Below are 27949 nucleotides of genomic sequence, written 5' to 3'. Positions count from 1 at the left end.
AGAAAAATTCTAAACACACCTTTAAAAACCCAATGTGTAAGACATTTAAATGTTGCAAGGTATTGTATTTGCTCCTGTCGGTATTAAATGATCAAAAATATCTGTAGAATGAACGAGCAGATTTTCGTGAAACCCTGCACAAATCAGATGATTCACGTTTGGGTCAAAAACATCACGTCCTCTGCATTTAACCCATCTTAACAATTACGAGCAGTGTGCACTATTAATACAGCCAACCGGAGGCCTTCTGATTCCCAGACAAGCCTCCCTAGTACCCATTCAGTCACAACAATTAAGGTCAAGGTCAAAATTACATAATGGCTCATATCTCAGGACAAGATGTGTTATATTACCATTGTTAAAAAAAAGAAAACATGATCAAGCTCTCTTTTTATTATGCCAGGTCATTCAAAATGTTTACTCTGTAAACACATTCATTATTTGTGACTTTGTGAAAATAGCCGTTCTACAAGCACATAACGCATTGCGATTGTGAGCTTGTAGATGGGTATTTTTTCCATTTTTGGGGTATTTTCTTTTCTTTTTTAACTGTTTTGTTTTGGGTACAATTCTCACCTATAATGCCCAAAATAAGGACACGGGTTGAAAGTGGTTAAGATGACAAATGTTCACATAACAAACTCATCACTGAAACAGAAAAGAGACAACACAGACAGGTAGCAGCTGAAGGTGGATACCAACTATTTATTCAATGTTATGACATACTGTACATTCCAAGCAGCAATCTTTTCACATCAATCAAAAACATCAACTTACAAACAAAGATCAAACTGAATGTGTACTGACTGTAGTGGAATTAAGAACTGTTTCATTTGACTATAAGGTTTATTTGTGTATGATATTGAAATGTGTCCTTTACACCAATGACGACACACCTAGGCAGATAAGCACAAAAAAAAAGAACAAACAATTAGAAATGATAGATGTACTGTATTTCTAAACCAAGAAAAATATGTTTAAGCTTACGGTAATCTAATCAAAGATACAGTGATAGGGGTTTGGGTTATGTTATGTAGTTACCTTGTCATGATGTAACTCTAAATATTGGTGATATAAATATTTTCAATAGTTGGTCCGTAGATTATAAACTGATGATGCAAAATTATCCCCTTCGATTTACATTGTAAGGTGAAACAGGTTTCAATGTCACTCTTTTAGCACACAAACAAATTACAGAACATGGATTAGCATTTTTTTCTACATACAAATGCCAACTTCCTGCTGATTTTCCTATTTTAATTAGGAAGAACTTCTGGAAGGTATGCTTCCGAGACCCAATCCCTGTGTTTGTTACTGGGCAAGTAAGAAACAAATAGCAACGAATAGCAAACAATGGCATTTTTTAAAGCAATTTTATACATAGTCAGAATCTGCTTTGTTTGTGTGCTAAGAGTGTGACTTTGTGACCCGTTTCACCATGCAATGTATGTCAACAGGGAGAGAATTGGATCATAATATTTTCAGTTCCATTCCATTCTTTTCCATTGGTTTTGCATCTATGTTCAGAATGTATGTGCTGCTGACGATGCACACCCAGGGACTACAGTCAGATGTAAATATTCTCTTAGCTATCTCTAGTGCAATATACTGTATTTATTGGGCATTATCCTTGTCAAATATAGATACATTAATACATTTAATCCATGGACTAGTATTGAAGACCTTGCAAACATTTGGTGTTAAATAATGGCAAGGTTCACACAATCCAACCCAAAGTGTTGTTGTGCTTTAAATACAAAACATCCAACATACAGAATGACATAATTACCAAATGTGGGATGTGAAGGTGAGAATCATTATAGTTGAATGCATATTTATCTGAAAACGTGTTTGAATCCAGTCAATCGCTTAAGACTTACCGTGAGAGAACTTGCACTGTTTGAGCGCCTCGTTGAAGCCCTCACACAGACTGAGGTCCTGTTGGTTGGTGGCACAGTCCAGGAACTGTCTAACCTCGAAATGACATGGGCCAGGCTGAGCTGGGGCAGGAGCGGGCCTAGGGGCCTCCTGGAATGACAGGGTCTACATTTACCTACATTCATACAGTACACAGCTCACTATCCCTAATACACACATAACCTCAAAAACAATAACAATAACAATTTCAAAAGAGCGATCTACAAGCTCACAACGTGTTGGGATGCGATGTGCTGTGAGCTTAAATTGGCTCTTCACTGTGCGACAGCATTGTACAACTAAGTATAAAATATGGTAAGTGGTTAACTATAGCCGTTTACATTCTTTGCTTTTCAGTTTTGCTAATGTCATCAACACTTGCAACACACAAACATCCAACCACGCTGTCATTATGCAAACCTATATAAACCTACATATTATATGGTCATCGCTTCCCTTCTCCTACAACTTGAAAACTCATGTGATACCATGTGAATGTGATCGTTTACTCAATTAGTATATTAAAAAGCCACAATTTCACAAAAATACTTGTAGATGGGCTATTCTTTCTATCTTTTAAATAGGGCTTAAGTGGTGAACATCTCCTAACCCCACTCACCTGGAATGCAGGCTTGGCTGGCTCCGGGCTGCTGCTACTGCTGCTGCCTCCACTAAAAGCTCCGGTGAGTGCACTTCCCACAACATGGCCTACGGCTGAGCCAATCGCCACCCCACCAGCGGTGACAGCCATCTGGGCCATGAGGCCGGGCCCCTGAGACGGGGCGGCGGCTGGGGCCAGAGCAGCTGGGGGTGGATGATGAGCAGGGGCTGGGGCATAGGATGGAGCTGGGCTGTGAGCACGAGACAAACACAGAAAAGGCCTTAGTCATTACAGAATGTCAAGTTACAACACTCACCAGAGAGGATAGCCTCTGGGGAGAAAGAAAGGTCGCACTCAAATGTCCCTTCTCTGACATTGCGCACACATTACTTTGATCAACCCTATGAATTAGGGTGCGTTCTTAATCGTAATTCACTCTCATCAAGAGTGTTTACAAATGAGAATTAGTTGGCCAAACAGATTTATAATTGCTGTGATAGAAAATAATGTTTGTACCATTTTAAAGGATTTTCAAGGTTTTGTATTGTCACAAACATAATACAACAGTATAACGTTGCTGGCAACACACTGAACACTGCATTTTCGAATGACAGTGCGCTCAGACACCCTCAGAGTGAATTTACAAGCTCACCCTTAATATAACCTGGATGCAAATTAACACCTCTTGAATGAAAACGTGTCATATGAGCTCTGGGCATGTCCCCTCTAACTTCGATTTGGCCCTTCCAATCCACCTATATATTGTTATGTATTTGAGAGTTTGAGGCCATTTGATATTAAATCCCTTGAAGGAATGTTGTTTGTTGAGCTGCAAATGATGGCAACACAACCCTGGAAGAAACCATCTTAAAAATAAATGCCTCAATTTTGGATCATAAGTGATTACTCTGAATATTTTGTACTGGCTTTTATTAAACTTAGAAAACAACCAGCACACAGTAAATGTCCTTTTAAACTTAACCTACATATACCTTACATATACCGTAATACAGTATGCAGACAGCAGCAGAAAGGCAAGCAAAGGACAGGCCTGGAGTGCTTATAATAAGTTACATATCGTTGCTGTCCGGCAGCTAAATTTTTCCGCTTTTGCATTTTTTTCCATAAATCAGTGCTATTGAACACCCTTTACGTCTGTGTGTTGATTAAAAAAATATTGAACGAATGAAAAGTACTAAAAAGCGCTTCTGTCAAAACCAGCCAACTCCATTGGATCCACAAACTTTCTGCTAACCCAGCTAAGTCCACCAAAGGGGGGTGGAGTTCGCTGGTTTTGCTGACTCCAGGCTCCACCCCCTTTTGACCTCCAACCTCATTGTGAGCTTGGAGGTCCATTTAGCTGTTCTTATCAATGATGAACAAAACCTCCTAACTCCACTTTTTGTTTTGTTTTTGTCATTTCCTGAAAAATGAACATTTTGGAGTTAGCTGGTTCCTGCTGGACAGCAGAGATATAATATGGCAGTCAGATGTCAAAATAGCAACCAACATCAACTTTTTCAAAGCCTGTGTGAAGGAATCCTTCTCTATGGTTCCAAAACATGGACGATGAATGAAGAGATACAGGATTGTCTTCATGGAAAGACTTTTCATGCGTGTCCACTGTCCAGAAGCTTTCATGCGGGAACCATCCCATGAAAGCTCTGATTTACAGCGCCATCCGTCTCATCTCAGTTGTTGTGGCACAAAGAAGAGTCTGCTTTGCTGGACATTGCTACAGAGCAAAAGACCAGATCTCCTTGGCTATTCTGAGAGACTTATCCCTGCTCACCAGGACGAAGCAGACCTGTCATATTTCCAGATGTTCTAAGAAGGGATGCACAACGGACTGTGAATGAACCATTAATTAACAGAAAGTCAGAAACCAGTGGAAGCAGCGTGTGTCTCAGAAGAACTCTAGGGCACTCAAAGGATGATCATGATGATGCTTACTAAAAGTTTAGGTAGTCCTAGTCAGGGTAAAATATACACCTAAAAAGAGCCACATGAACCTTGCTTTATACCAAATTAATGTGTGTCTTTTTGAAGTTACCTGTATCATACCGGATCATCCTACACTGCCACTAACCACTAAACATTAAACATTAATTTATTCATTAAAGTTAGTTAACCATATGATATCCAGGCCAAATGTTGCCATAATGTAACCACTGACTGGATCCACTTGACAGGGGGTCCCCCCCAGGGCTCTAACTTTCATATTTGCACACACTTTAGAGAGAGACATGCTGACCTTTCACCTGGTGACCTTGTTAACAGACACACATGTCTGTTGGTCCAAACTAATGACGCACACCCACCTGTCTGGAAGCTTAACATAGCCTACATAGTAAGCATCGGTCTACAATAGATCACCAGATTCATTTCCTATGAATTGAATACACGGGACCCCAATGGAAACAAGTCATAGTGCTTTCTTTAGCATTGTAGTTGTATTAAACTGTACTTTCTGTGCTTTTTTTGCAAACTGTTAATTAGTATTCAATCAATCAATCAATCAATCAATCAGTATAGGCTACATCCCATTTCATTCATACTCCATGCATAAAATAACGCGTCGCATGGCAACGGAGACTTTAGTTAATTTAATTAGGCTTTAATGTCCAGAGCGTAGAGTTCTCTCTAGCGCTCAGCCAGGCTGATCATAGACCGAAAATTCCACTGCCATGCTAGGTATCAGTCTTTAGTCAAACTAAACAATACTATTTCGCAAAATAAAGGCAGTTTTGTGTTGTTGAAAGTCTATTCTCCAGGGTGGGAAGCCTCTCAGCACCCCACCTTCTATATATAATACACTTTTGGGCAGAAAATAAAATATGTGGGCCAGACGGAAATTATTTTATTTACTCCACTGCGGCCTCTACAGATCTGGTCAATGGTACTTTATGTTGACCAGATCTGTAGAGGGCGCAGTAGAATAAATACAATAATTTCCGTCTGGCGGACATATTTTTTGCTCTGCCCAAAAAGTGTATTATACAGAGAAGATGGGGTCCTGAGAGCCTTCCCATCCTGGAGAATAGACTTTCAAGATCACAAAACAACCTTTGTTTCAGTCAGCAGCAAAGCAGTTTTGTTTATTTTCACTAAACACGGAGACCTCGCACGGCAGTGGAATTTTCTGATATATAAGCACGGCGTGTCACGAGGACCAGTCGGCAAGCGGCAACGTCGCACTACGTACGGAGACATAACGGGTTACAACACAGTTACGCACTCACTATATGACTTTACCAGCAGCAAAGTTGACTCATAATAACGTGACAACATTTACCTTGATGGAGCCGACGAACGGCTGACGCTGCGGCCTCCTCTGGCCATGATTACTGTTTATGTAGAATAAATAACAACGCTTCTAGAAAGTACGTTCCTTGTGACACAACAAGCTCGTCCAGACTCTCACTGTCACTGTGTCGCTCACACGTGTTTAATGACCTTGTGTTGCTTCGACGCCGGGTTTGCCAGATATCGCGAGAGAAACAAGCACAACCGACCTGTCCTGTGAACAGTGGTGGAAACCATAGATATCTATGGTGGAAACTAAGTAACTAAGCACAGTTACTCAAGTCAGCCTACTTAAGTACAATTTTGAGGTATTGTTTACATTAGTGGGGTATTTCCCCCCAAAAAGATAAATATTGTACTTTTACTCCACTACAATTATACTTAGTTACTTTTTAGATGTAGATTTGTGTTACTAAACATACAACCACTTAAAAGGTCTATTTCGGCTATTTGAAAATGCTATTATGAAAATATTTTTATACATTTTGAACTTGTGAAATGGGACATTCTGCACAATGACTACTTTTACTTTACGTACTTTTAAGTATATTTTGATGCCAATGCTTTTTTACTTTTACTCAAGTACATTTTGAATCAAAAAAAATTGTATCAAAATTTTTGATACAAGACTTTTACTTGTAACAGTGTAGTAACCGCTGAAGCACCAACCTGCGCTACTCATTCTGGACAATAGATGGCAGTGTTGTTGACAGGAGGAGTAGGAGGAGATCGTCACTCCCACTAGGAATGTGTTTCCGTCTTTCCGTACAGACAATCAGTGTTGCCATGTCCGCTTATTATAAGCGACTTTGGGCTTATTTTTCTGTGTACATATTGGTAGTTGTGGGTTGCATTGTTTGGGGCTTTTTTGCTTGCTTCCTAATGTTGTCCTGTGGTTCTCAAACATTTTCAAGTCTAGGACCCCTAAATGAATATGTATTTGTCTGCGGACCCCCATCTGAAAATATTTTATGCCAGGGATCCCTATACAATATTTGTGTTGTTAAAATGTCAAATTGTTTATAAGATTATCATTTTTTTAAATAGCCGATCTATAAGCTCACAACGCGTTGTGAGCTTGTAGTTCGGTTATTGTTTTGGGCTTGTTTTCATAGACCCCGGTTGCTTATTTCTTTCGCAAAATCTGGCAACACTCAATGTGTTTCCGTACAGACAATCATCACATCAACACAAAAAGCTGAGTTCTATTTAGACCCGACAGGAGAGAGATCCCGATCCTCTTCACTCCAACAAGCGGCTCTTTAATGCTTTTTCATAAGCGTCCACGTTTCAACGACGTGTTCGTAACGGGGACCAAACAACAACAACAACAACAATGACGTCTTCCTCGGCTGCTATGGACTTCCACACGCAGATCGCGTCCATCATGGAGGTTCTGGCCAACGCGGCCGTGGCGGAGATCTGTAAGGTGGTGGACGACGGCTACGCCGAGGTGAGCCTGGAGGTGAACCAGAGCAACAAGGAGAACGCCTTCCTCCGCAGGAAGGTCAAGCTGCTGGAGCTGCAGATGGCCAGGTACAGAGCGGAGAGATGCAAGAGCACCGGGGGGCCAGGGGGCTTCCTCAGTGTGCGTGTGATGAACAGACCCCACGCTGAGGCACTGGCAGGTAAACACACTGACACACACACACTGAAACACACTGAGACACACACACACTGAGGCACTGGCAGGTAAACACACTGACACACACACACTGAAACACACACACGCTGAGGCACTGGCAGGTAAACACACTGACACACACACTGAAACACACTGAGACACACACACACACACTGAGGCACTGGCAGGTTAAACACACTGACACACACACACACACTGAAACACACTGAGACACACACACTGAGGCACTGGCAGGTAAACACACTGACACTCACACACTGAAACACACTGAGACACACACACTGAGGCACTGGCAGGTAAACACACTGAGGCACTGGCAGGTAAACACACTGAAACACACTGAGACACACAAACTGAGGCACTGGCAGGTAAACACACTGAGACACACACTGAAGCACTGGCAGGTAAACACACTGAGACACACACTGAAGCACTGGCAGGTAAACACATGAGAGACACACACACACACACAGAAGCACGGGCAGGTAAAACACACTGAGACACACAGAAACACACTAATGACTATGGTGCTGACTATGTTAGTGACTATGGTGCTGACTATGTTAAGGATGACTATGGTGCTGACTATGTTAATGACTATGGTGCTGACTATGTTAATGATGACTATGGTGCTAACTATGTTAATGATGACTATGGTGCTGACTATGTTAATGACTATGGTGCTGACTATGTTAATGATGACTATGGTGCTAACTATGTTAATGATGACTATGGTGCTGACTATGTTAATGACTATGGTGCTGACTATGTTAATGATGCTGATTATGTTAATGACTATGGTTACTTACAATGTTAATGGCTATGGTGCTGAATATGGTTACTAACTATATTAATAACTATGGTGCTGACTATGCTGCTTTTCAAAAAGTATATACAATATATTCATAATATACAGTAGGCTACTGTTGATAGATTGATTTTGGATGAAGATGCTTCAGTCACAAAGATGCTCATTGTTTCAATAGGAACAGTGACTAAAGTGAAACCTGCATTTCAATCTATGGGAAAGAAATTGTGGTCGAAAACACATCTGTTGACCGTGCTCAAAAGCTGAACTAGTCACCGGCGGGCGATATTTAAGATAAAACAGAAGTGCAACTCTTGTCAATTCAGGATGTGATCGGACTGTGTCAGCAAGCACAGAGAGGGATGTTATTGTAGGGTTTCAAACAGTGCATAAACCACTCATTTCAAAGAAGACACACATGCACATTTGAGAGTTCAGTGGTGGAAAAACCACAGGCACTGGTCTACAGATATGTAAAAAAAAGTGATATGGTCAAATGAGTCATCCTTTACCATATTCTCCACACGTGGTTAAATGCATGTGTGGCATACATACACCAAGAGTACAGTACACGCCTGAATGTTTGACCCCGGCAGTATGTTGTGCATAGTTTTGATTCACTTGTCGCTGGAAGAGTCACTGAAAAAAATCAATGCAAAGTTATTCTCCCCGCCATATATGTTTGTTATTTATTTTATTTTTGTCAGCCAAAAAATAGAGAAAACAGGAAAAACTTATTTTGACATGATACAGCATAAAACTGATTTAACGTAAGGTATGTTCTGCCAAAAAGGGACAATCTTAGAACAAGACCAGAAAGTTTAGCGTAGGTTACATCTGCCACAAATATCAGATTCATTATACATTCTAAAAATGTCTTAAGAAAACAGTTTTCTGAAAAAACGTATATTGTGTATATCGTTGTTGTCGCGCAGAAACCTCTTATGTCCATATTTTAACTTTTTGTGTAAATTAACGCCCTACTTGATCATCCTACACACAAAAGCATCATGCTGCGTTCACACGGGCAGATACAAAGATACAGTCTACCATTCATTTTCAATGGAAGCCAGCGATATGAAGATACAAAGATACATCCAACGTTTGTAGCTGCTACAAAAGATACAAATCTACAAATCTACAAATTCAAGTTGAGCTGTTTTTTTTTACTTCCAGATACAAAACTACAACTGTAGCTCTGATGACACGCACGCTTGATGATGTCAACGATCGTGTTGAGCAACACATACAAAGCGACTGCTACTTTTGCAATTTTTGAATTCGAATCCTGAAAAGTAAGAGTTTTGGACATATGAGGTTTCCACCTGACAGAGACGATGTGTATAGCTAAAATCTAAAATGACATAGATGCGTTCCTGTCGGTTTTAGTGGGTTAGTATTTACTTAAGAGTAATGCAATCTGCATAACTTTGAACTGAAAGAGCTTCAACCTGGCATCATCTGAACCGTAGTGCATCCTCTCCAGTCCCTCTCACTACACATCTCCTCAGTCAACTCGACACCAAGATGTGCCTCCCAGGCAGATTTGATGCATTTTGATGATGGAGCAGTTGTATAGGGAAAAGCTGTGGCGGCCACAGATATAAAACACATTCATTGTTCCCATAGAAATTTTTTGGCTTTACATTATTTTAAGCCTGGAACCAAGCCATCCAGGCTCCTGGTGAATCATGGCCCTAAAACATTTGACTCTGTGTCAAAAAATATTATATTATTAAATACAGTATTATACAATTAAATATTCAAATATGTTTTGACAACAGAATCAAATGTTCTATGGTCATGCTTCACCGGAATGGCTTGGTCAATGGTTCCAGGCTTAGAATATTTTCGGAAATCTCTATGGGGAGATTAATGGGTTTAATATCTGTGGCACCACAAAATGTCCGCCACTGTTATGCCCTTTTGGAAAACAATGAGATTTTTTTTTTGTAAACAAGTGTCCGTGTCCTTAGAGTCAGAATGTTATACAATGTTATTCTTCTGAGTGAACCTCTTTGTCCCAAGATGAAACATTAATATCCTGATGGGAGTGGTCTCTTCCAGGATGACATTGCCCCGATCCACAGGGCACAAGGGGTCACAGAATGGTTTGATGATTATGAAAATGATGTGAATCATATATGCTGTCGCCTTCACAGTCATCAGATCTCAATCCAATTGAACACATATGAGAGAATTTGGACATTGCAGATATTTAGTGCCTGAATATTTAAGCTTAACTATGATTATTTATACTTGATTGCGGACCGAAAATAGCCATTTTACAAGCTCACAACGCATCGCAGCAACGATGCGTTGTGAGCTTGGAGATCTCCAGTGTTTCACTCTTTCTATGTTGCCGCTTTCCGTCCAAGGATCAATACAAGTTGGATCTTATCTTGTGTAGAACTGTGAACTGTCTATTCTATTATTCTATTTAGACTAACCACAGCTTTGTACTTACTGATGTGGAAATAAATAAAGAATAAGAATAAATAAAGAATAAATAAATTCACCTTGATCTGTTCACCCTGTCTTCATAGGCCCATCGCTGCAGGGAAGGACCAGGTTTCTCAACAGAGGACCAGGGGTCAACCAGCCTATGCCCAAGATCAAACCTATGAACTTGGACCAGGACCCAGATCAGGATGTGGTTACCACCACCAAGACTGAGGTACAACACACTTCTAGATACCACGTTATGTCCAAAACCGTGACTTTTCGGGATTCAAATGCATTAGTTTGTGTGACACTGTAGTTTGATGAAGTAGGGTATTAATTTACAAAAAATGAAAATGCGGTTTCTGCCTGACAGCAGCGATACCATACCATACGTGTACATATCATGTCCAATCCACTTTATTTATAGAGCACATTTAAAACATCAGCTTTGAACCAAAGTGCTGTACACTGAGTACAAAAATATAAAATACTTAGAGTAAAACAATAGTCGAGGGGGAAAAAACACAGACACGATAGGCCGCCTAACGGAAACAGCAACTCTCAGTCTGAATCATCGAACACCAATGAGTACAAGTGAGTTTTCAAACGTAATTTAAAGATGTATGATATGATCATTTATGATATGAACATATCATACCTATTATGATACATTCCTACTTTTTTAACCTATTCATTTCCATCAAAATAATAGGTTTTGATATACTGTATATAATAATCTGGCAATTTGGTTTAATTTAGCATTGAAAGTTGGTAGTTATCAATACTTGGTTGGTGTTCATTTACCACTATGCTGTGGTGTGGAGGACTGTTTGTAGTGGTGCTGGAGCTGAAAAAATAAAAAGAGCAGATTGCAGCTTTTTCATGGTCTATGACTGAACATCAACCAGGCAGATAACTTGCTGTCTTGCATTGCCGGTGTCAACTTCTGAGATTGCTGTGGCAAAGTGCAGGAGAGGATCTTGTCTCGTGTCTTGGGTTTAATGGTATTGGTAGGGGTCACTACGTGACTGTAGTACACACACAGAATGTTGAACTGGTCACTGGCCGGCGATATTTAAAGAAAAACAGAAGTGCAACTCTTCCTCAGATGACAGACTGTGTCAGTCAGCAAGAACCGTCTGTTAACAACTACATAAAGAGGGATGTTTTAGTGAAGTAGATATAAGGAAGAGATGTTTTATTCTCTGAGCCATGTTGATTACACTGCTGTAATCAACTTAGCGATAATCGTTTTCCTTTTAATATCTGTAAACAAAATAGTTCTGTGCTGGTTTATAACTATTTATTTATTTATGGAGGATGTATAAAGCAGAATGCCATGCTTACCACTGTTCTTTATACAATGATAGGTGGTTAGGGGGAAAAAGGGCAGAGGACAGAAGTTTGGCACATGCTGCACATTGTCCGCTTTCACTCATAACATTTCTGAATTCTAAGTTGTGTTTCAGCCTCTACAGGTATCGCTTCTCCATGAATGTTTTTTACATGCTGGACTTAATATTGAATTAATGGCTTCCAGATCATATTTGATGAATGAACTCCGACTTCATTCTAAAAAAAAAATAATTTGCACAAAGCATGTGTAGAGTTTTGGATTATGTTCCTATAGAGACAGATTCAACCACTTAAACCATATAAACCCAGGGGTCTGTATTTGGTCCCCTTCTTTTTCTCCTCTACTCCAACTCTCTTCCAAAAAAGAGATCTGCTATTTTTGGCAAATGTTAACCTATTTTGATGACATGCCCCAGAACAGGGACACTAGGATGCATGTGGTTAAAGGACCACTTCACCCATTTTCAAACATATCTTCATATAATCGGTCCTCAGTGCTCCTCATTATAATATGGTACCATTTATGTCTTCTCACTCACTCTGTGTCTCATTTGTGGACAGCTCAGAAACCTGCCATCCTTTTTACTGAAACACAAACAAGGACATGTAGACTCACCATACCCAGCAGATATGTATTTATTTATTTTAGTTTATTTCAATCACAATTGAACATAACAGTTGTGCCTACGATAAATACCGCAATATAAATAATGGCCGAAAAGGTATGGGCTGAACCCGAAGCTTATTATGCCAACCTATTAACCACTTAAACCCCAGCATCCGTATTGTGGGGAAAGCTTTCGCGGAAGCTCGCAACGCGCTGTGAGCTTATTGATCGGCTTATCGAGTGAAAGCTTTCTCCACAATAAACTGAAGCATCGAGCCCTAAGGGACTCAACCATATGGCGTTTAAGTGGTTAATTTACAATCACAATGAAGGAACAATAAATAAATCCATTAATACAAATAATCAACCTATCCAATGTGATATTCAATTATTCATATGCTTCACTTCAATTTGTTTTGTTTTTTAAATGGTACAGGTGTACAGGTACTTGTTTTGTTTTCACATCACACACGTGTTCGGATCAGGATTCTGATGATGGGAGAATAGAAGGCAATACAAGTGGTGATAACAGTTTATTATGCAATCCTTCTAGGCTAAAGGTTTGTTAAAAACAGTGAAACATTGATCCATCCTCCTATATCCTCCTATAATTCGACAAAGCTCTGTCTGTGCGGTGAGCCCACAATCAGTTCTGCCCGGTTCTCCTCAGTGGCTGGAGCAATTGATGTGAATTTGCACACAGCCATTGACCATTACCATGTGCACGGAACACCAAAGCCCGTTTTTTGCTTTCCCCAAATGTCAGCTGTTTATTAGCGTTTTTCTGTTCGCTGGCTCCCGGGTTGCCAAATCATGTGCGCATATCCCCCCACGGGTATGGTCTTAGTGTGTTTTAATTTTTTAAATCTTAAGTGCTTTAAAAATATAGTGCCCGATTTATACTTTGGTGCGTGCAGAATCGCGCACCGAAAATAGCCGATCTACAAGCTCACCATGCAACGTGACACGTTGTGAGCTTATAGATCTGCTATTTTTGGTACTGTATAACTCAGGCCCTATGGGCAAGGCTTACTTGCTACTTATAACTCAGGCTTAACAGTACAAAGACAAAGGCTCCACCTGGGCCCACAGTGAGTCCCGTCTCCCCAGTACAATTTCTTAATTGTTTGACCAGAAGTAATACTGCAAATTGAGAAGAGCAAGACCACCCATGGGCTCTGACTTCATAAGGGTCAATACATGAATCCTTTTATAATTATTTGTATTGCACCAAATACATTGTGTAATGTGTTTATTCAGAGTAAAAAAATAAAGATATATCTCTCTCTATACCTATATCTATATCTATATCTATATATTTATATATATAAAATGTATACACACAAAAGTAAGATCATATTTACTCTTATACTTTTACTCTTATAACATCTATTCTTCCTCCATAAATAATGGTAGAGCTGGCTATTTACACATATCCATTTCTATATCATCTATATGAGAGGTATCATTTTCTAAACAGATTATCTAAACATGGTGCAATATTTATTCCCGAGTATTTAACCCCCCCTGGTGTTCAGTGAAATGTATGACTCATAAATGTTTTCTGTTGGTGTCATATCAATGCTGTTGGGTGTAAACCTTGTATGCCCAACACTGTTACTCTTCAGGAAATGGTTGGATGGTTTTGAAATGTTCCAATGCATCCAGGGTAGTTATTATTTAAGCTCTTGTTAATACTTTGTATTGGTTAAATATTTATAAAAACCTACAGCTAGACTTAACCACTTTCACCTGGCGTCCATATTTTGCGCTACAAGTATGTAGTTTTAGGCAAAAAATTATAATCCCAAATGTTCAAAAATAGCAGATCTACAACCTCAAAACCTGTCACTTTGTGACACGTTGTGTGCGGCACTATCTTACAACAAAGTTGGGCATTGATTTCCAAAACAAACATAAAAACGTACGTGGAAATAACAAGGTTTCTGCCAAACGGCGACAATTTGTAAGAGGCAAGCATTAGATTTGTTGAAATGTATCTTATAATCTGAATATCTTCAAAATTGCTCTATTGCACTATATAGACATGATATTACATTTGTCAGAAATCTAATGAGTCTCTCTTATCAGTCAGCAGATGCCGAGGTTGACGGTGAGAAACAACTGCTGATCGTGAAGGTGGAGGGAGCAGTGGAGACCAGAGAACCTGGCCAGGAGACCTTCACAGGGGCTTGCATCAGCGCCAGAGCTGGAGGAGAAGATGTCGTTACATCTCCCCCCGGAGGCCTGGACGATCACAGAGACGGGAAAGCGGCTGGACGTCCCGGCGAAACGGAGGTCAGTGGATCCGATGTCATCTCCTTCGTTGTCGTCCGGTCTGAGACAGACGGTACCCTCAGTGACACCGCCCACAATTCCCGGCCAGAGTTAACGGGAAGCGATGTCAGAGCGGCCAAGACCGAGCCGCCAAGCGAGGACGGGGGGGTCAATGGCGAGGAGGGGGGACACTGGGGCATGGCGGGGGATACTCTGCCTCAGGTGTGCGTGAGTGTGACGGCGTGTGTTGATAACGCGTCGGTAGCACGTCCCTGTGCCGTAGCACCTCCCTCTGCCATCGCAATGGAGACTGCATCGTCGCATACCGGCCAACAACCGACCGGGCCTGCACTGCAAAATGGCGTCGGCCGCAACAGCGGTGTCACCAGCCTCGCCCCCGGGTCTTCTGTTTCAGAAGTGATAGTGATCGACGGCGAGGCAGCTCCAGGCGAGGAAGACGGGGCGCTTCGGTGGTGCAATGCGGGACAGTCGATGGTAGACCAGACGATCAGGAGAACGGAGAGATCGGGAGACGCAATGCTTACCTCGTCTAAGAAACAGCCCGTTTGGACAGAACCGGCGGGGAAGGGCTCCTGGTTCTACCCTCCTGGCAACGCTCCAGGCACCTTTACTGGTCTAACTACCTCGCACGCCATCACCGGAGACACGCACCGGTCCAGTAGACAGAACATTAACACCACGGCGGCAGGCCAATTCAAGCACTCGGAACGAACAGTCAGGGTGCAGCACCCGGGTAGCAATCCGTACACGTCGTGTCCTCCTGTCAATCATCTAAGCCAAAGACCGTCTCCCAATGCCGGCCCTCAAACCTACCAAAAACATTCCGGACATCCCGGCCAAAGACCCACTCCTTATGCCGGCGACCAGACCCACATTAACCCCGCCTCCATGTACAGGCCGTACAGCTGCACCAGCTGCAGCAAGTGCTTCTTCGTGCAGGCGGACCTGCAGAGGCACATGGCGCGCCACACCAGGGAGAAGCCCTTCGTGTGTCAGGTGTGCGGCAAGAGCTTCGTGTGCCAGAGCCAGCTGCAGATGCACGTGAACGTGCACACGGGCGCCCGGCCGTTCAGCTGCTCGATCTGCGGCCGGCGCTTCTCCCATCCCAGCAACTTGAAGAGGCATCAGAAGATCCAGCACTGAGTGCACTGAACTTGGTCGTTGTTGTTTTCTTCTTCTTTTTTTTTTAACATTTTTAACATTTTCAAAGACGTTTTAGAAAATAGCCGAACTATACAAGCTTGCCTACAGCAGTGGTTCTCCCCGGGTCCATTTGGTTCCATTTGTACACTCTCAGAGTTACAGATCCTTTAATGTTCCATTTGGTTCCTAACTATCCATCATTTAGCTGGGGATAGGCCTGTCACACTTATTACATAATGGTCTACCGTAATCGCAATTATTTGAGATAATCGCAATTACTTTTGCATAATCGTCATAATCGTTGAAAATCTTTCACACATTGTAAATATAAAAAAAGCTAAAATAGTTGATCTGCAAGCTTACAACGCGTCACGTGATGCGTTGTAAGCTTGTAGATCAGCTATTTCTGCTATTTGTACATGTATAAAATTGTTAAATGTGTCTAATTTATTTGTATATTTAAGTAATTTGTCATATCTACTCTGTGCATTTTTTTTTATTAGGAAGCCTAAAAGGCAAACAGAAATTAGAGCTGTATTCATATGTCCCAATGTTCAATGCCAAACACACAATTAAATTGTCAATCACAATTATTTGAGTGACAATTAATCGTCAACTTAAATTTGTAATGGTGACAGGCAGCCCTAGTTGGGGACCCCTTGGAACCCCCCCCTTGGAACCCCCCCCCCCCCAATTTCCCTGACCCCACGTTGAGAACCACTGGTCTACTGTACATTTTCTTACTGGCTATTTTTAAAATATCTTTGAATATTTTTAAAATAATTTGGCCTATAATGGAGCATGTACAAAATAGGGACATCAGGGTTAAAGTGGTTAAGTGTTTTATAGATATTTTTTAAATCCTACTTCTGAAGAGGAAAATGATCTATTCTCCCGCCACTGTCACCTCACAGTCAGAAGGTCCAGGTTTTCGAGCCCAACTAGGGCCGTTCTGTGTGGAGTTAACATGTTGTTACACATTGGTTTCTTTCCTCTGGGTGCTCTGGCTTTAGACATGCATGTTTAGGACCGGATGTTACTGCAAAAGGGCTAATCCTGTATGAATAGATACAGGATGAATAGATGCATAGATGAATACATAGAATTGTAACAGGGCTGCTATTGAATGTATGGTCGTAGGACACTGTACTGTTCTGTCAATAGCAACACAGCTGTCCCAAACATACCCCTGCATAATAAGTACTGTAGGTATCTTTAAAAAAGGAAAAAAACACCATTAAGAGATTCGTTTGATACAACAATGAAACGTGGATTATTTTGTATTATTGGTATTTATGTTTTTAGTAAACATTATAGTGGAGTGAGAATAGATGGAAAAGTGTGAGCGAGTGATCAAGGCTGTGATTACCAGACAAAGTTCTCATTTGGTATTTTTACAATCGGCAAAACATTTGTATGGTACAAAAGATTAAGAGCATTAAGACCAAGTGCAAAAGGAACACATAATAAAAGAACATTTGAATAGAATTAAAAAATGGGTAATAAAGAGTCAATATGTTAAGAAATAATGGTGAGCTAAAATAACTGCAATGTTCTGGGAGTTTGTTCCAGGTATGTATGTGGTGCATACAAACGGAGCACTGCTTCTCTATGTTTAGTAGTGTGTCTGGGTTCAGAAAGCAGACCTGTCCCAGACAGCCCGAGAGGACTGGATGGTTCATAACGTAGCAGAAGACCAGAAATGTAGTTTGACCCAAAACCATTTAGAGCTGCATTTTGAAATGGGTTCTTTGACAGGTAGAGAGGCAGTGTAAAGACCTGAGAACTGAAGTGATATGATCCACTTTCTTGGTATTAGTAAGGACTTGAGCAGCAGCGTTCTGAATCAACTGCAGTCTGATTTTATTCCTTGGAAACCTGTAAAGACACTGTTACAGTAGTCGATGAATGCATGGGCAACTTTTTCCTAAACCTTCTGAGGCAAAACTCCTTTAATCCTTGATAGATTCTTAAGGTGATAGTAGGCTGACTTTGTAATTGTATTAATGTGACTGTTGAAATTCAGGTCTGCATCCATGACTACACCAAGATTTCTGTCTTGGTTTTGGGGTTTTCGACATGGCAGACATGACATATAATATCACTATATTTTTGTAGACCAAACTTCCAATTTACAACATTTGTGTGTGTGTGTGTGTGTGTGTGTGTGTGTGTGTGTGTGTGTGTGTGTGGTTTGGTCTCCTGCAGCATTTTGGGCTTCATACGACTTCCACACAGCCTGCTGGTTGGTTACCAATCGTGTATCCAAAACTCTGCCAATTTTCACGACATGTGATTTCACTTCTGCTGCTGCTTATTTATGTTCCTGTGCAGCTTTATTAGACTGACTGTATACGTTGTGGATTTTGTCCATGAATGCTTTGAAGTGGTTGACAGACTGAACCTCATCCACAGCATCAGATGCAGCCAGTTCCAAACGGTGGTTCATGCAGTGCCATGTGAAAAGGTTAGGGTTCCTTGCAGTCGTTGCTGTTGCACTCCTGATGATGTACGTGCAGTTTGAATGCTAATGAAGTTAATGTGTGAATTACTTCGAAACTCCCATGGCCAGCGGCCATTATCACCTCAACACAATTAGCCACACATAAGCCTTCACCTCGGACGACACATTATCACTTGAAAAAGGCTATTTGAAGTCTACATTCTTTCTGCCCCCAGCCCCTCCTCCTGTGTATCAGATACGCTTCCTCGGATGGTTACTAAACGTTGTTTTCATTAAAACGATGTTTGCATTATGCAGTGGTCTCCCTCTATTGTTTTTGCTTTGGATTTTTGCCTCCTTGGGAACCCTAGGACTCTCCACTTTTTTTGTGCCGGCTAGTTTGTTTTATAGAACTTTTGATTATTTGTGGGGATTTGTCCCCCCCTCATAGAACAAACTGCCATTATGTTTCTGATGAAGATTCCCTTTCAGGAACTTCAGCTTTTTATATGGTTGGTGCTTGACAGAGATTTTGAGAGTACAGTAGGTACATAAAGCAGCATTCCATGAGTTTAACCACTGAAACCCTATATACTTTGTGGACCGGGGTCCCCCAGGGGTCTGTACTTGGCCCCCTCCTTTTTCCCTCTACACTAAATCTCTTCGCTGAAAATAGCTGATCTACAGCCTATTTTCTCAGAATATTTGTCTATTTTGCCCAGAATAGGGATGCTAGGGTTCATGTGGTCAAGTCATGATAATGTTTTGAGATATAGAGCACCGAAGTCTGACGTAATTTACGCATCCTACCTGGGTCACGTTTTTTTTGCCCCCCATTCCCATTCTGAATTCCCATAGACGTGTTTAATATTGCGTCAAATAAGAATGTGTTCCAAAAATAAAGAAATGATCCCGGCGGTTTGACTCTTATGGATATGAAGCATTAACTGACGGTGAGAAAACGTTTATGTTACTGCCGCCGAATTAGTACAATTTTCGCCAGAAACGGACTGTATCAAATATGAGTGACTTGACTATCGTAAACGATACAGAGCCACCTCCTTGACAATATCGCAGAGACAGTTTGTTTATTTTTGGACCACAATTCTTATGAGACGATTCGAAGATGACCCAATGTTATTCTCCATAGAGAAATTACTTCCGCGACCCAGGGGATGAACGAGTGACGTCAGGACTTGGGTACTCTTGTAATGCATTAATGTTTACAAACTGCATTTTAATAGCATTAAACTGTTACTTTCGAGCCTGTGAACATCACCAAATTTGTAGCTTAAACAAACAATGTTCTTATGTGGGACTTTTTCTTCCTTGTTTTGGTAAGAATTTTCTACAGGTGCATATATTGGTTACAATGTAATATGATACCACCAATAAATATTCTATATTTTTACAAGAATATCTTTGTATTGTAATGTTGTTGCCCTGAAAATATAGACGCTTATTCTGATTGAATGAAGCCAGTATTGCATTTGGTGTGAAATTTTACTTCAGACAAAGATGCACACAAAGCGAATATTAAAAATCCAGTTTTCAACTATCACAGAGTTCTGCAAACAGATGAAAATGTACTTAAACTGCATCATTTGGGAGTATAAACGGTGTTTGGTGCTGGAGGTCTCTCACAGAAACTCTTTCCATGACTGCTACTGAAAGAAAAAGTAATTGTAAAAGGGAAATAAATAAATAAATAAACTTCATTGGTAGAAACAAACAAAAAACACATATACTGTGTAGCGCTTGTCTGAGTACTCAAATTTGTTTTACATGGAAAAGATTTAAGACCTCAACTTTATTTTTGGTCAAATAATAACGATGAAGTAGTATCTAATAATGAATAAGAATAAAACAAATTGTGTCTTAGAGTAAAAAAAACTGTACAAACAAGGGAAAAGGGGTTACTTGGGGAAAGCAATTCTGAAGATGTAGGTTTTGAGGGTTCACAACGCTTGAGCTTGTACATAGGCTATTTGTTGAATCGGTCATTTGTTTGTGGGTCACACAGCAGACATTCGTCCTTTGTAAATAGTGCATTCTCTCATTGATGAATGAGTTTAATTTAACACTGATAAATACATTAAAAAAGAGCATTCAACAATGAAGCTCGCTGCATCATTGCAGGGGATGAATCATCACATTTGCTAGTTTCAGCAGGGTTTTTTCTAGCTGTCCTCACCATTTCATTTTGAATGACCTGATACTGTGCGAGGGTTACATGTGTGTGAGTGTCTGTCCCGGCCTCCCAGGTGAATGAAACCTAGCTTTAGGCTAATTAAAATCAGTGCCTCGTAGTTTTTTTTAACCACGCCCCAAAACAGGCAAGCTAAATTAAAGTACCTTTCTCACATAATTATCCACCATGAAATCATATTGATTCCCATTTTAAATCTATTACCATTTAAGTAACATCAATGATTCTTTGAACTCTTTTGAAACCTGCCAGGCTTGTTATCGAGCAGTGGTTCTCAAAGTGGGGTCTGGGGACCCCCAGGGGTCCTTGAGAGGGTTCCAGGGGGTCCCCAGCTAAATTATTCATAGTTAGTAACCAAATGGACCCTTACACGTCTGTAAGTCAGAGAGTGTACACATGGAACCATAAGGGTCCATTTGGTTCCATGTGTACACTCTCAGAGTTATGGGGGTCTGTGGCCCCCAAACTGGGGGTCCTTGAAATCAAAACGTTTGAGAACCACTGTTATGGAGTATGGAGGCTGACCTGCTCAATGCCTTCCTTGTCCCTGCAGAGCCAGCAGACCTGTCGGAAGATGGAGTGCAAGCGTCAGGCAAAAGACGAGGGCCTGGATGACATGCCAGGTAGCCTGTTGTGTTCTTATAACATTTTTAAAGGGGGTGCAAGTTATATTTTCTTGTTAAAATAACTGTTAAATGGCTCTTTATTTCAATGGCAGTGGTTGCTATAGAGTGTGTGTTTACTAGTAAACCATCTCTCCAGCTCTTTAGTAAACAGAAAATGCATTTTCATCTCGGGGATATCAATTGGATCTATTCTGGTGAGAACTCTTCCAGAATAAACAAGTGAAAATGGAACTGATAAATGGTGGGGTTCTCTCTCCAGAAAAAAACATTCCTGTTTACTAAAGAGTTGGAGAGATGGGGAGACACCCTCTTACTGAACAAACACTCTCTAACAAGGATTATTATTGCATTAGTCAGAGTTTGAACTTTTTTAACAAAAACATCACTTTCACCACCTTTAATGCATCCTTTTTCTCTCCTACATGCTATGACAGCCAGGGACGTGATGGAGCGACAGAGTCCCTCTCGAACACTCCCAGAATGGCTGGAGGACGTGGAGACTGAAGACGTGCAGCAGCCATCTTGTTCCATGTTCACCCCAGACGCTCTTCCAGGAAACTCATCATCACCTCACTTCACCCATATAAGGACCAACCTCTCTTCAAGTTTGCCCACGGTTTCCCGAATGCCTAAAAGTACCAGTGACCACCAGGCAAGTTCCAAGACTAAGTTTGATGCCATGGACTCGTTTTCTGATCAGATGGAGCACGGCGGCGATGTCACAGCCTCGTGGATGCGAGACGGCAACGCGGGAGTGGCGTTTCACAGAGGAGGCGGCGAACGAGGAGCAATCATGGGAGGCGTAAGAAACCTGGGGAACCGGAACACTCACGACACCGGCTACCAGCACCCTCCTCTGCCATGTATCCAGCTAACAGGGACACAGAACCCATCCAAAGACCTGATGTTTGACTGCAACGACGTTTACAACAATCGCCTCCCCGCCTACAAGAATCCTCCCGTTCCTTCGTCCATCGCCGCAGGAACGGCAGAGCCCCGCCAGCTGCAAACCTCGCCGCTTTGGTCGGGCGTGCAGCAGATGCCCGACTCGTCCCTACTCCCCCACCTGAACGCCAAACATCGATCGCCCGCCGATCAGGATCCGAACGCTCAGCGAATGACGGATCAGGACCAAGGGGCAGCCGGCGCAGTAGGGACCCAGTCACAGCAGTACCAGCCCAGTCTCCCGTACGCGTGTGCCTTCTGCACGCGTCGCTACGCCCACCTGTGCCAGTTGAGGATCCACGAGCGCGTGCACACCGGGGAGAAACCCTACCAGTGTTCCCAGTGCGGGAAGCGGTTTGGCCAGTTCTGCAGCCTGAAACGCCACCAGATGGTCCACACGGGGGAGAGACCATACCGTTGCACCCAGTGCGGGAAGCAGTTCTCCACCTCCAACAACCTGAAGGTCCACCAGAGTGTGCACACTGGCGAGAAAAGGTTTCATTGTTCACAGTGTGGAAAGAAGTTCTCCTTCCTGAGTAATCTCATCCGGCACCAGGCCATACACACTGCCAAGTAAAACAGAATAGAGAGGGATTTTAGCTATACCATAGCATGCATTTAACAACATAAAGAGGGTCCAAGTGATATTTATTTGTTAAAATAAGTCTTAAATAGCTATTAGAGTGACGGTTCAGTAATAGGGGTCTCCCCGTCTCTCCAGCTCTTTAGTAAACAGAAAATGCATTTTCAGGTCGGGATATCATTTTTTTCAGGAGAGAACTCACACAGGATACAGAATAAACAAGTGAAATTGGAAGTGATGAAACAAAAACAATGAGCAGACAAAATTGGAACTGGAATACAAAAATTTAAGCTGATAAATTATCTTTGTCGCTCTTCTGATTGGATCAAATTGGTATCTCGACATGAAAATGTATTTTCTGATTACTAAAGCGCTGGAGAGTTGAGGAGACCCCTGTTACTGAACTAACACTGTAGCAGTGATTATTATCACAATACAGAGCTTTAACCTTTAACCAAAAAATTTATAAAATAAAATCTCTACAAAAACATGTCTCTTGCACCACCTTTAAATCCCTGTTTTTAATTAAATATGTTTATAGCAGATCTACAATCTCACAACACGTCACACCGTGACACGTTGTGAGCTTGTAGATCTGCTTTTTTACCTAAGATGATTTATGACATGCCCAACATAGGAACGTCGGAGTTAAAGTGGTTCAAGTTAAAGTCACTGCACTGCTGCAGCCTGCAACTAATATGACTGAAAGATTGAAATGTTTATTTGTAAAGGTTGTCAACTTGAAGGTGTGTCACATAAGAGGTTTTATATTGTTTAACAAGAAAACATGTTTTATTAGTACATTTATCACACTCAGTGCAAAATGAATTCGCATCGATGTTCCTGGACTTGCACATAATATACTGTATGCATCCAGCCTATGTAGGAAATGTTGATACTTCAAAACGTTTATTTTGACGACTGTATTTTCACACAACACTTGTTCTCTGAACATGTGAAACTCTGCTGTGCTTTTCTGCCTGCGTGAATTGATGTTGATAATGAAGCCAAAAGTTACATTTTACTGGTGGTGTATATATAACAAATAATATTGTTTTAAACAGTTCCTTGTTTGTTAACTGCTATTTGTAGATATTGTTTATTTACCACTGTATTCCTAATTTGTTACATTGTGCTTATGAGGTCAGTTTCCCCCCTTATGTCTACTACATATCTCAACTCACTATTTTTGTTGTACCTGTTGTACATATTGTATTTACCAAATACACTTATCTTTGACAAATTACTTTTGTGTGTGTGTGTGTGTGTGTGTGTGTGTGTGTGTGTGTGTGTGTGTGTGTGTGTGTGTGTGTGTGTGTGTGTGTGTGTGTGTGTGTGTGTGTGTGTGTGTGTGTGTGTGTGTGTGTGTGTGTGTGTGTGTGTGTGTGTGTGTGTGTGTGTGTGTGTGCGTGCGCGCGCACCAGCAATGTTTTGGGAAATAAATGAGTACAATGGGAAAACAATTGTCTTGCCGATGTCCATTTAATGTGGCGTGTGTGTGTGTGCGCAACACAACACATGTTTGATTATTGTGTATTTATGTATTTATGCCACTCAGTGACTGGTATATGACCTTAGCAATGCATGTCACAAATACATCACATTAAAACAATAACATCAGTTTAATTGTAACATATTAGGTATAGCCAATTGTTTAGTTTTTTATGTAACCCATACATAGTATAGCCTATTTTAAGCTTTTACATCCATTAATGAGACACAAAACAGTGTTTTAGGTTGTCAGCCAAGGCATAACATTGTGATAGATGATTGTGATGGAGAACAGAAATAAACATGTTAATACAGCCAAATGGAATAACGTAAATTATCCCACTCACTGACATAAAGGACCTTCTCACTCTGTCAGACTGGCCATCTCCCACAATCATGCCATATAGAATGACTTTAGCAGTTAGATAATTACAGGAGCTAGAGTTTAAAGCCTGACACATACATCAGGTGTTACTGGGACCTGCCATCAACAACCAGTTCTATGGTATATAGACCCCTTAACAGACGACGTCACACTGATAAGAACCAGTACGCGCGCGCAGGCCGGCACCAAATGAAACCCATTTTATCAGGTCTTGCTAGGACGCGCCTCACTAGCCAACACACAAGAGGAGGTTGAATGAACTGAAACCAGAGCACCCCAAAACTATATTTTGGGAATTGATTGCATGAAACAATCACCTGTGCATCCAGTCTCAATGTTGGTAAACAAATAATTGGTCTATACAGAAGGTCCAGGAGCCTTGGGCAAGTTCTCTGCCATGGCTTCAGAAATCTGTGAAATAAATGCATGTACTTGTGTTGACCACTAGAGGGCATAAGGACATCACACAGAGCTATGTGGAAAGTTAACAAATGTTTTTGGTTCCTGAAATGCAGGGTTGGGCTCTGTAACAGTGGGTCTCAGTTGGTCCAATGTTTTAGACTAGAGGGCCACCTGACCTTTGGGCCTGGGCCTGACAGGCCCTTTCAAGGATCCAGCTCTGCTCATATCATTTTATTTTTATTTTTATTATATCTTGTTTATTGTTTTCACCATTATATAATTACCACGGTCTGTGGATCATGCAGCACTGCAACATTTCACTGTACTCACTTGCATGAGCGAGTGACAAATAAACCAGCTAAAATGGATCGTGTTAGAGGAGTAGTTCACCCAAAATATTACTTATTTTCGATCAATTACACACCCCATGAAGCCTTGGATTCATGGAGATTTTTACTACTCCTTTAAATGGGACACATATGGTTGGAATGTCATACTTTAGGCTAAAGTAGTCATTCAATCAGTTACTTAGTAAGTAGGTTTCCAAACAAAGCAAAAAGTTCATTTTGATCATACTTGGCAGGCTGGGGTTGACATTAAACCGAAACATTGATCCGAGTGATATATTCTGATATACTATAGACCAATTATTTGTTTACCAACATTGAGACTGGATGCACAGGTGATTGTTTCATTCAATCAATTCTCAACCTGTTGTTTCTTGTGTGTTGGCTAGTGCTGCGTGCCCTAGCGAGACCTGACAGAATGGGTTTCATTTGCAACCAGCAAAGTATGACGCTTGCAACCAGTGTGACGTTGTCTGTTAAGGGGTCTATTGCATCTACAGTTCTGCCTACTTGTGTGTGAGACAGTTTGTTTCTGTTGTAATGCCACTTGATCCTAAGGTAACACAACACAGCTTTGTGGGGGAGGTGGCCTCCCACTGATTGAACCATTGGCCTGCAGCAGGTCACATGACCTCCAATGTTTACAACTGATGTCATCAGTCTTGGGCATTCGTTGCCATGGTGATACATTGTGTTGTTGAAATACAAGGGAAGCCATTACAAAGCCATGACAATTTTAAACTTTGTGGATAGCTGTACATGATTATATTTGATTTCAGCTTAGCTGTAGTACTTCAGACCTTTATGTTCAGATTTACCCACTTTTTGAAAGAAAGGAACAATACTACAAAATGGCCGAAGTGACGTGCACATTTGAGCAAAAGTTTTCTTTCACTCCTCTAGAAAAGACATTTTCCTTCCTACAAGACAAAGACACTTTACAATTATTCCTGAAATGGTCCATGTTGGGGAGGATCTCAGCCCAATGTTACAGCTTTGACCAGAAGTTCTACCCTTACAACAGCAAGGACTTTGCACAGAGTTTTTTCAAAGACCCTAACGTGGTGGCCAGCCTGAGAAAGATGGAGGCGGGAGCCTGGGTTCCTCTCGACAGTCCGGTGGTGTCCGTCGAGGTGGAGACGGTGCCGTGCACCAAAGTGTCCACGGAGCTGTTCGACCCGATCCACACCCGTGAGATCGTGAGGTCCTCTGGACATGTGCTCAAATGCTACCACGAGGTCTACTCCGACTACGACGAGCTCAGGCGGATGCTTCAGGACGAGGACAGCGAAAACTATCACGTTATTGGACGAGAGGGGCGCGTGGAGTTCCTCTTCCGCCTCTTTAAGCACTTGTGTCTGGGAGGAGAGCTCTGTCAGTATGAGGACCTCATCTCTCCCTACATTGACACCACAAAGCTCATCTACAAAGACCTCGTGAGTGTAAAGAAGGACCCGGAGACGAAGGAGATCAGTATCGTTTCCACAGTGCTCAAAGTCTGTGCTTGTGACGCATCCGGCCGCTGTTACCCGGCGAGACAAGACCGGGAGCAAACCTTTGCCTACATGATTGTGGACCCGTTTAAACGGCATGTGTGTCTGTTCTACCATTGTTACGGGGTGGGAACCGTCACGATGTGATGCCAAGGACCACTAGGCCAATGATTCTAAAACGTTTTAATTTGAAGGACCCCAGGATATGCATTAGGCCACAGACCCTCATTTGATACCTTTTTTACTTTTTAGGACCCCAATTCTACACTAAAACTCCTCAGTGTTAATTTAACTCTGTACAGACCCATAATGGTCCATTTGGACATCCATTTGATGTTCAGCTTGTTTCCTAACCACTATATACTTTATTGACTCGGGTCCCCCGGAGTCAGGCTCTACTGTATATGGCCAAATCTCTTCACCTAAAATAGTGTTGTAACATGTTGTGAGCTTGTAAATCGCCAATTCAATGGAATGTTCGCCTATTATGACATGCTCAGCATAGAGACATTAGGACCCATGTGGTTAAAACATTTTCTATAATAATCAGTTTTTTTTTGTTTTTTGTCTGACTAAAGATGATTTAAACCAGTGATTCTCAAACTTTATAATCTCAAGTACCCCCAGTTTGATATGCATTATGCCATGGACCCTCATTTTGTACAATTTTCTATCTCTGGGACCCCAATTTACATTGTAGAATCCTTACTCAGAGAGTGTACAAAATGGAACGAAATGGACCCGTAACTACTCAAGGACCCACTTTGAGAACCACTGATGTAAACGGACCCAATATGGCTCACTATACAGACAGCTGTGGAGCCTTTCTGCGTGCTATAAACCACTGCGTCACATGAGTACAATGAGCCTGTTTTGTATGTTTTTAATGGCAGCCGTCT

General features: G+C 41.4%; 3 protein-coding genes across 4 annotated transcripts; 2 read left to right on the top strand and 1 right to left on the bottom strand.

The window, feature by feature from the left end:
* Positions 1 to 684: 684 nt before the first annotated feature.
* Positions 685 to 5952, bottom strand: LOC308074555 (coiled-coil-helix-coiled-coil-helix domain-containing protein 2-like). The gene is made up of 4 exons (XM_080414048.1): positions 5814 to 5952; positions 2537 to 2768; positions 1881 to 2028; positions 685 to 896 (listed from the first exon to the last, which is right to left on the bottom strand). Exons 1-4 carry the CDS (start codon positions 5858 to 5860, stop codon positions 877 to 879), a joined length of 447 nt encoding a protein of 148 aa, XP_080270174.1. The 5' UTR covers positions 5861 to 5952; the 3' UTR covers positions 685 to 876.
* Positions 5953 to 7004: 1052 nt separating this feature from the next.
* On the top strand, positions 7005 to 23989 carry LOC308074233 (uncharacterized protein). Of its 2 annotated transcripts, XR_013932076.1 has the most exons (6): positions 7005 to 7452; positions 10824 to 10954; positions 14777 to 14983; positions 21332 to 21401; positions 21839 to 23465; positions 23526 to 23989. XR_013932076.1 is itself a non-coding variant. In XM_080413595.1 (5 exons), exons 1-5 carry the CDS (start codon positions 7161 to 7163, stop codon positions 22924 to 22926), a joined length of 1788 nt encoding a protein of 595 aa, XP_080269721.1. In that variant the 5' UTR covers positions 7005 to 7160; the 3' UTR covers positions 22927 to 23989. The 2 variants fall into 2 exon arrangements, 1 of the variants encoding a protein (XP_080269721.1); XM_080413595.1 differs by having other exon boundaries at positions 21839 to 23989.
* Positions 23990 to 26408: 2419 nt separating this feature from the next.
* On the top strand, positions 26409 to 27197 carry LOC308094453 (cilia- and flagella-associated protein 300-like; the record flags this gene model as incomplete). The annotated part of the gene is made up of 1 exon (XM_080441114.1): positions 26409 to 27197. The coding sequence occupies one exon, from the start codon at positions 26409 to 26411 to the stop codon at positions 27195 to 27197; it is 789 nt and encodes a 262-aa protein (XP_080297240.1).
* Positions 27198 to 27949: the final 752 nt, after the last annotated feature.

This window comes from Gymnoscopelus braueri (genome assembly GCF_963280865.1).
Source record: "Gymnoscopelus braueri genome assembly, chromosome: 2".
Taxonomy (NCBI): Eukaryota; Metazoa; Chordata; class Actinopteri; order Myctophiformes; family Myctophidae; genus Gymnoscopelus; species Gymnoscopelus braueri.
The sequence above is the reverse complement of the archived record's forward strand: the minus strand, read 5'-3'. Positions and strand labels throughout refer to the sequence as shown.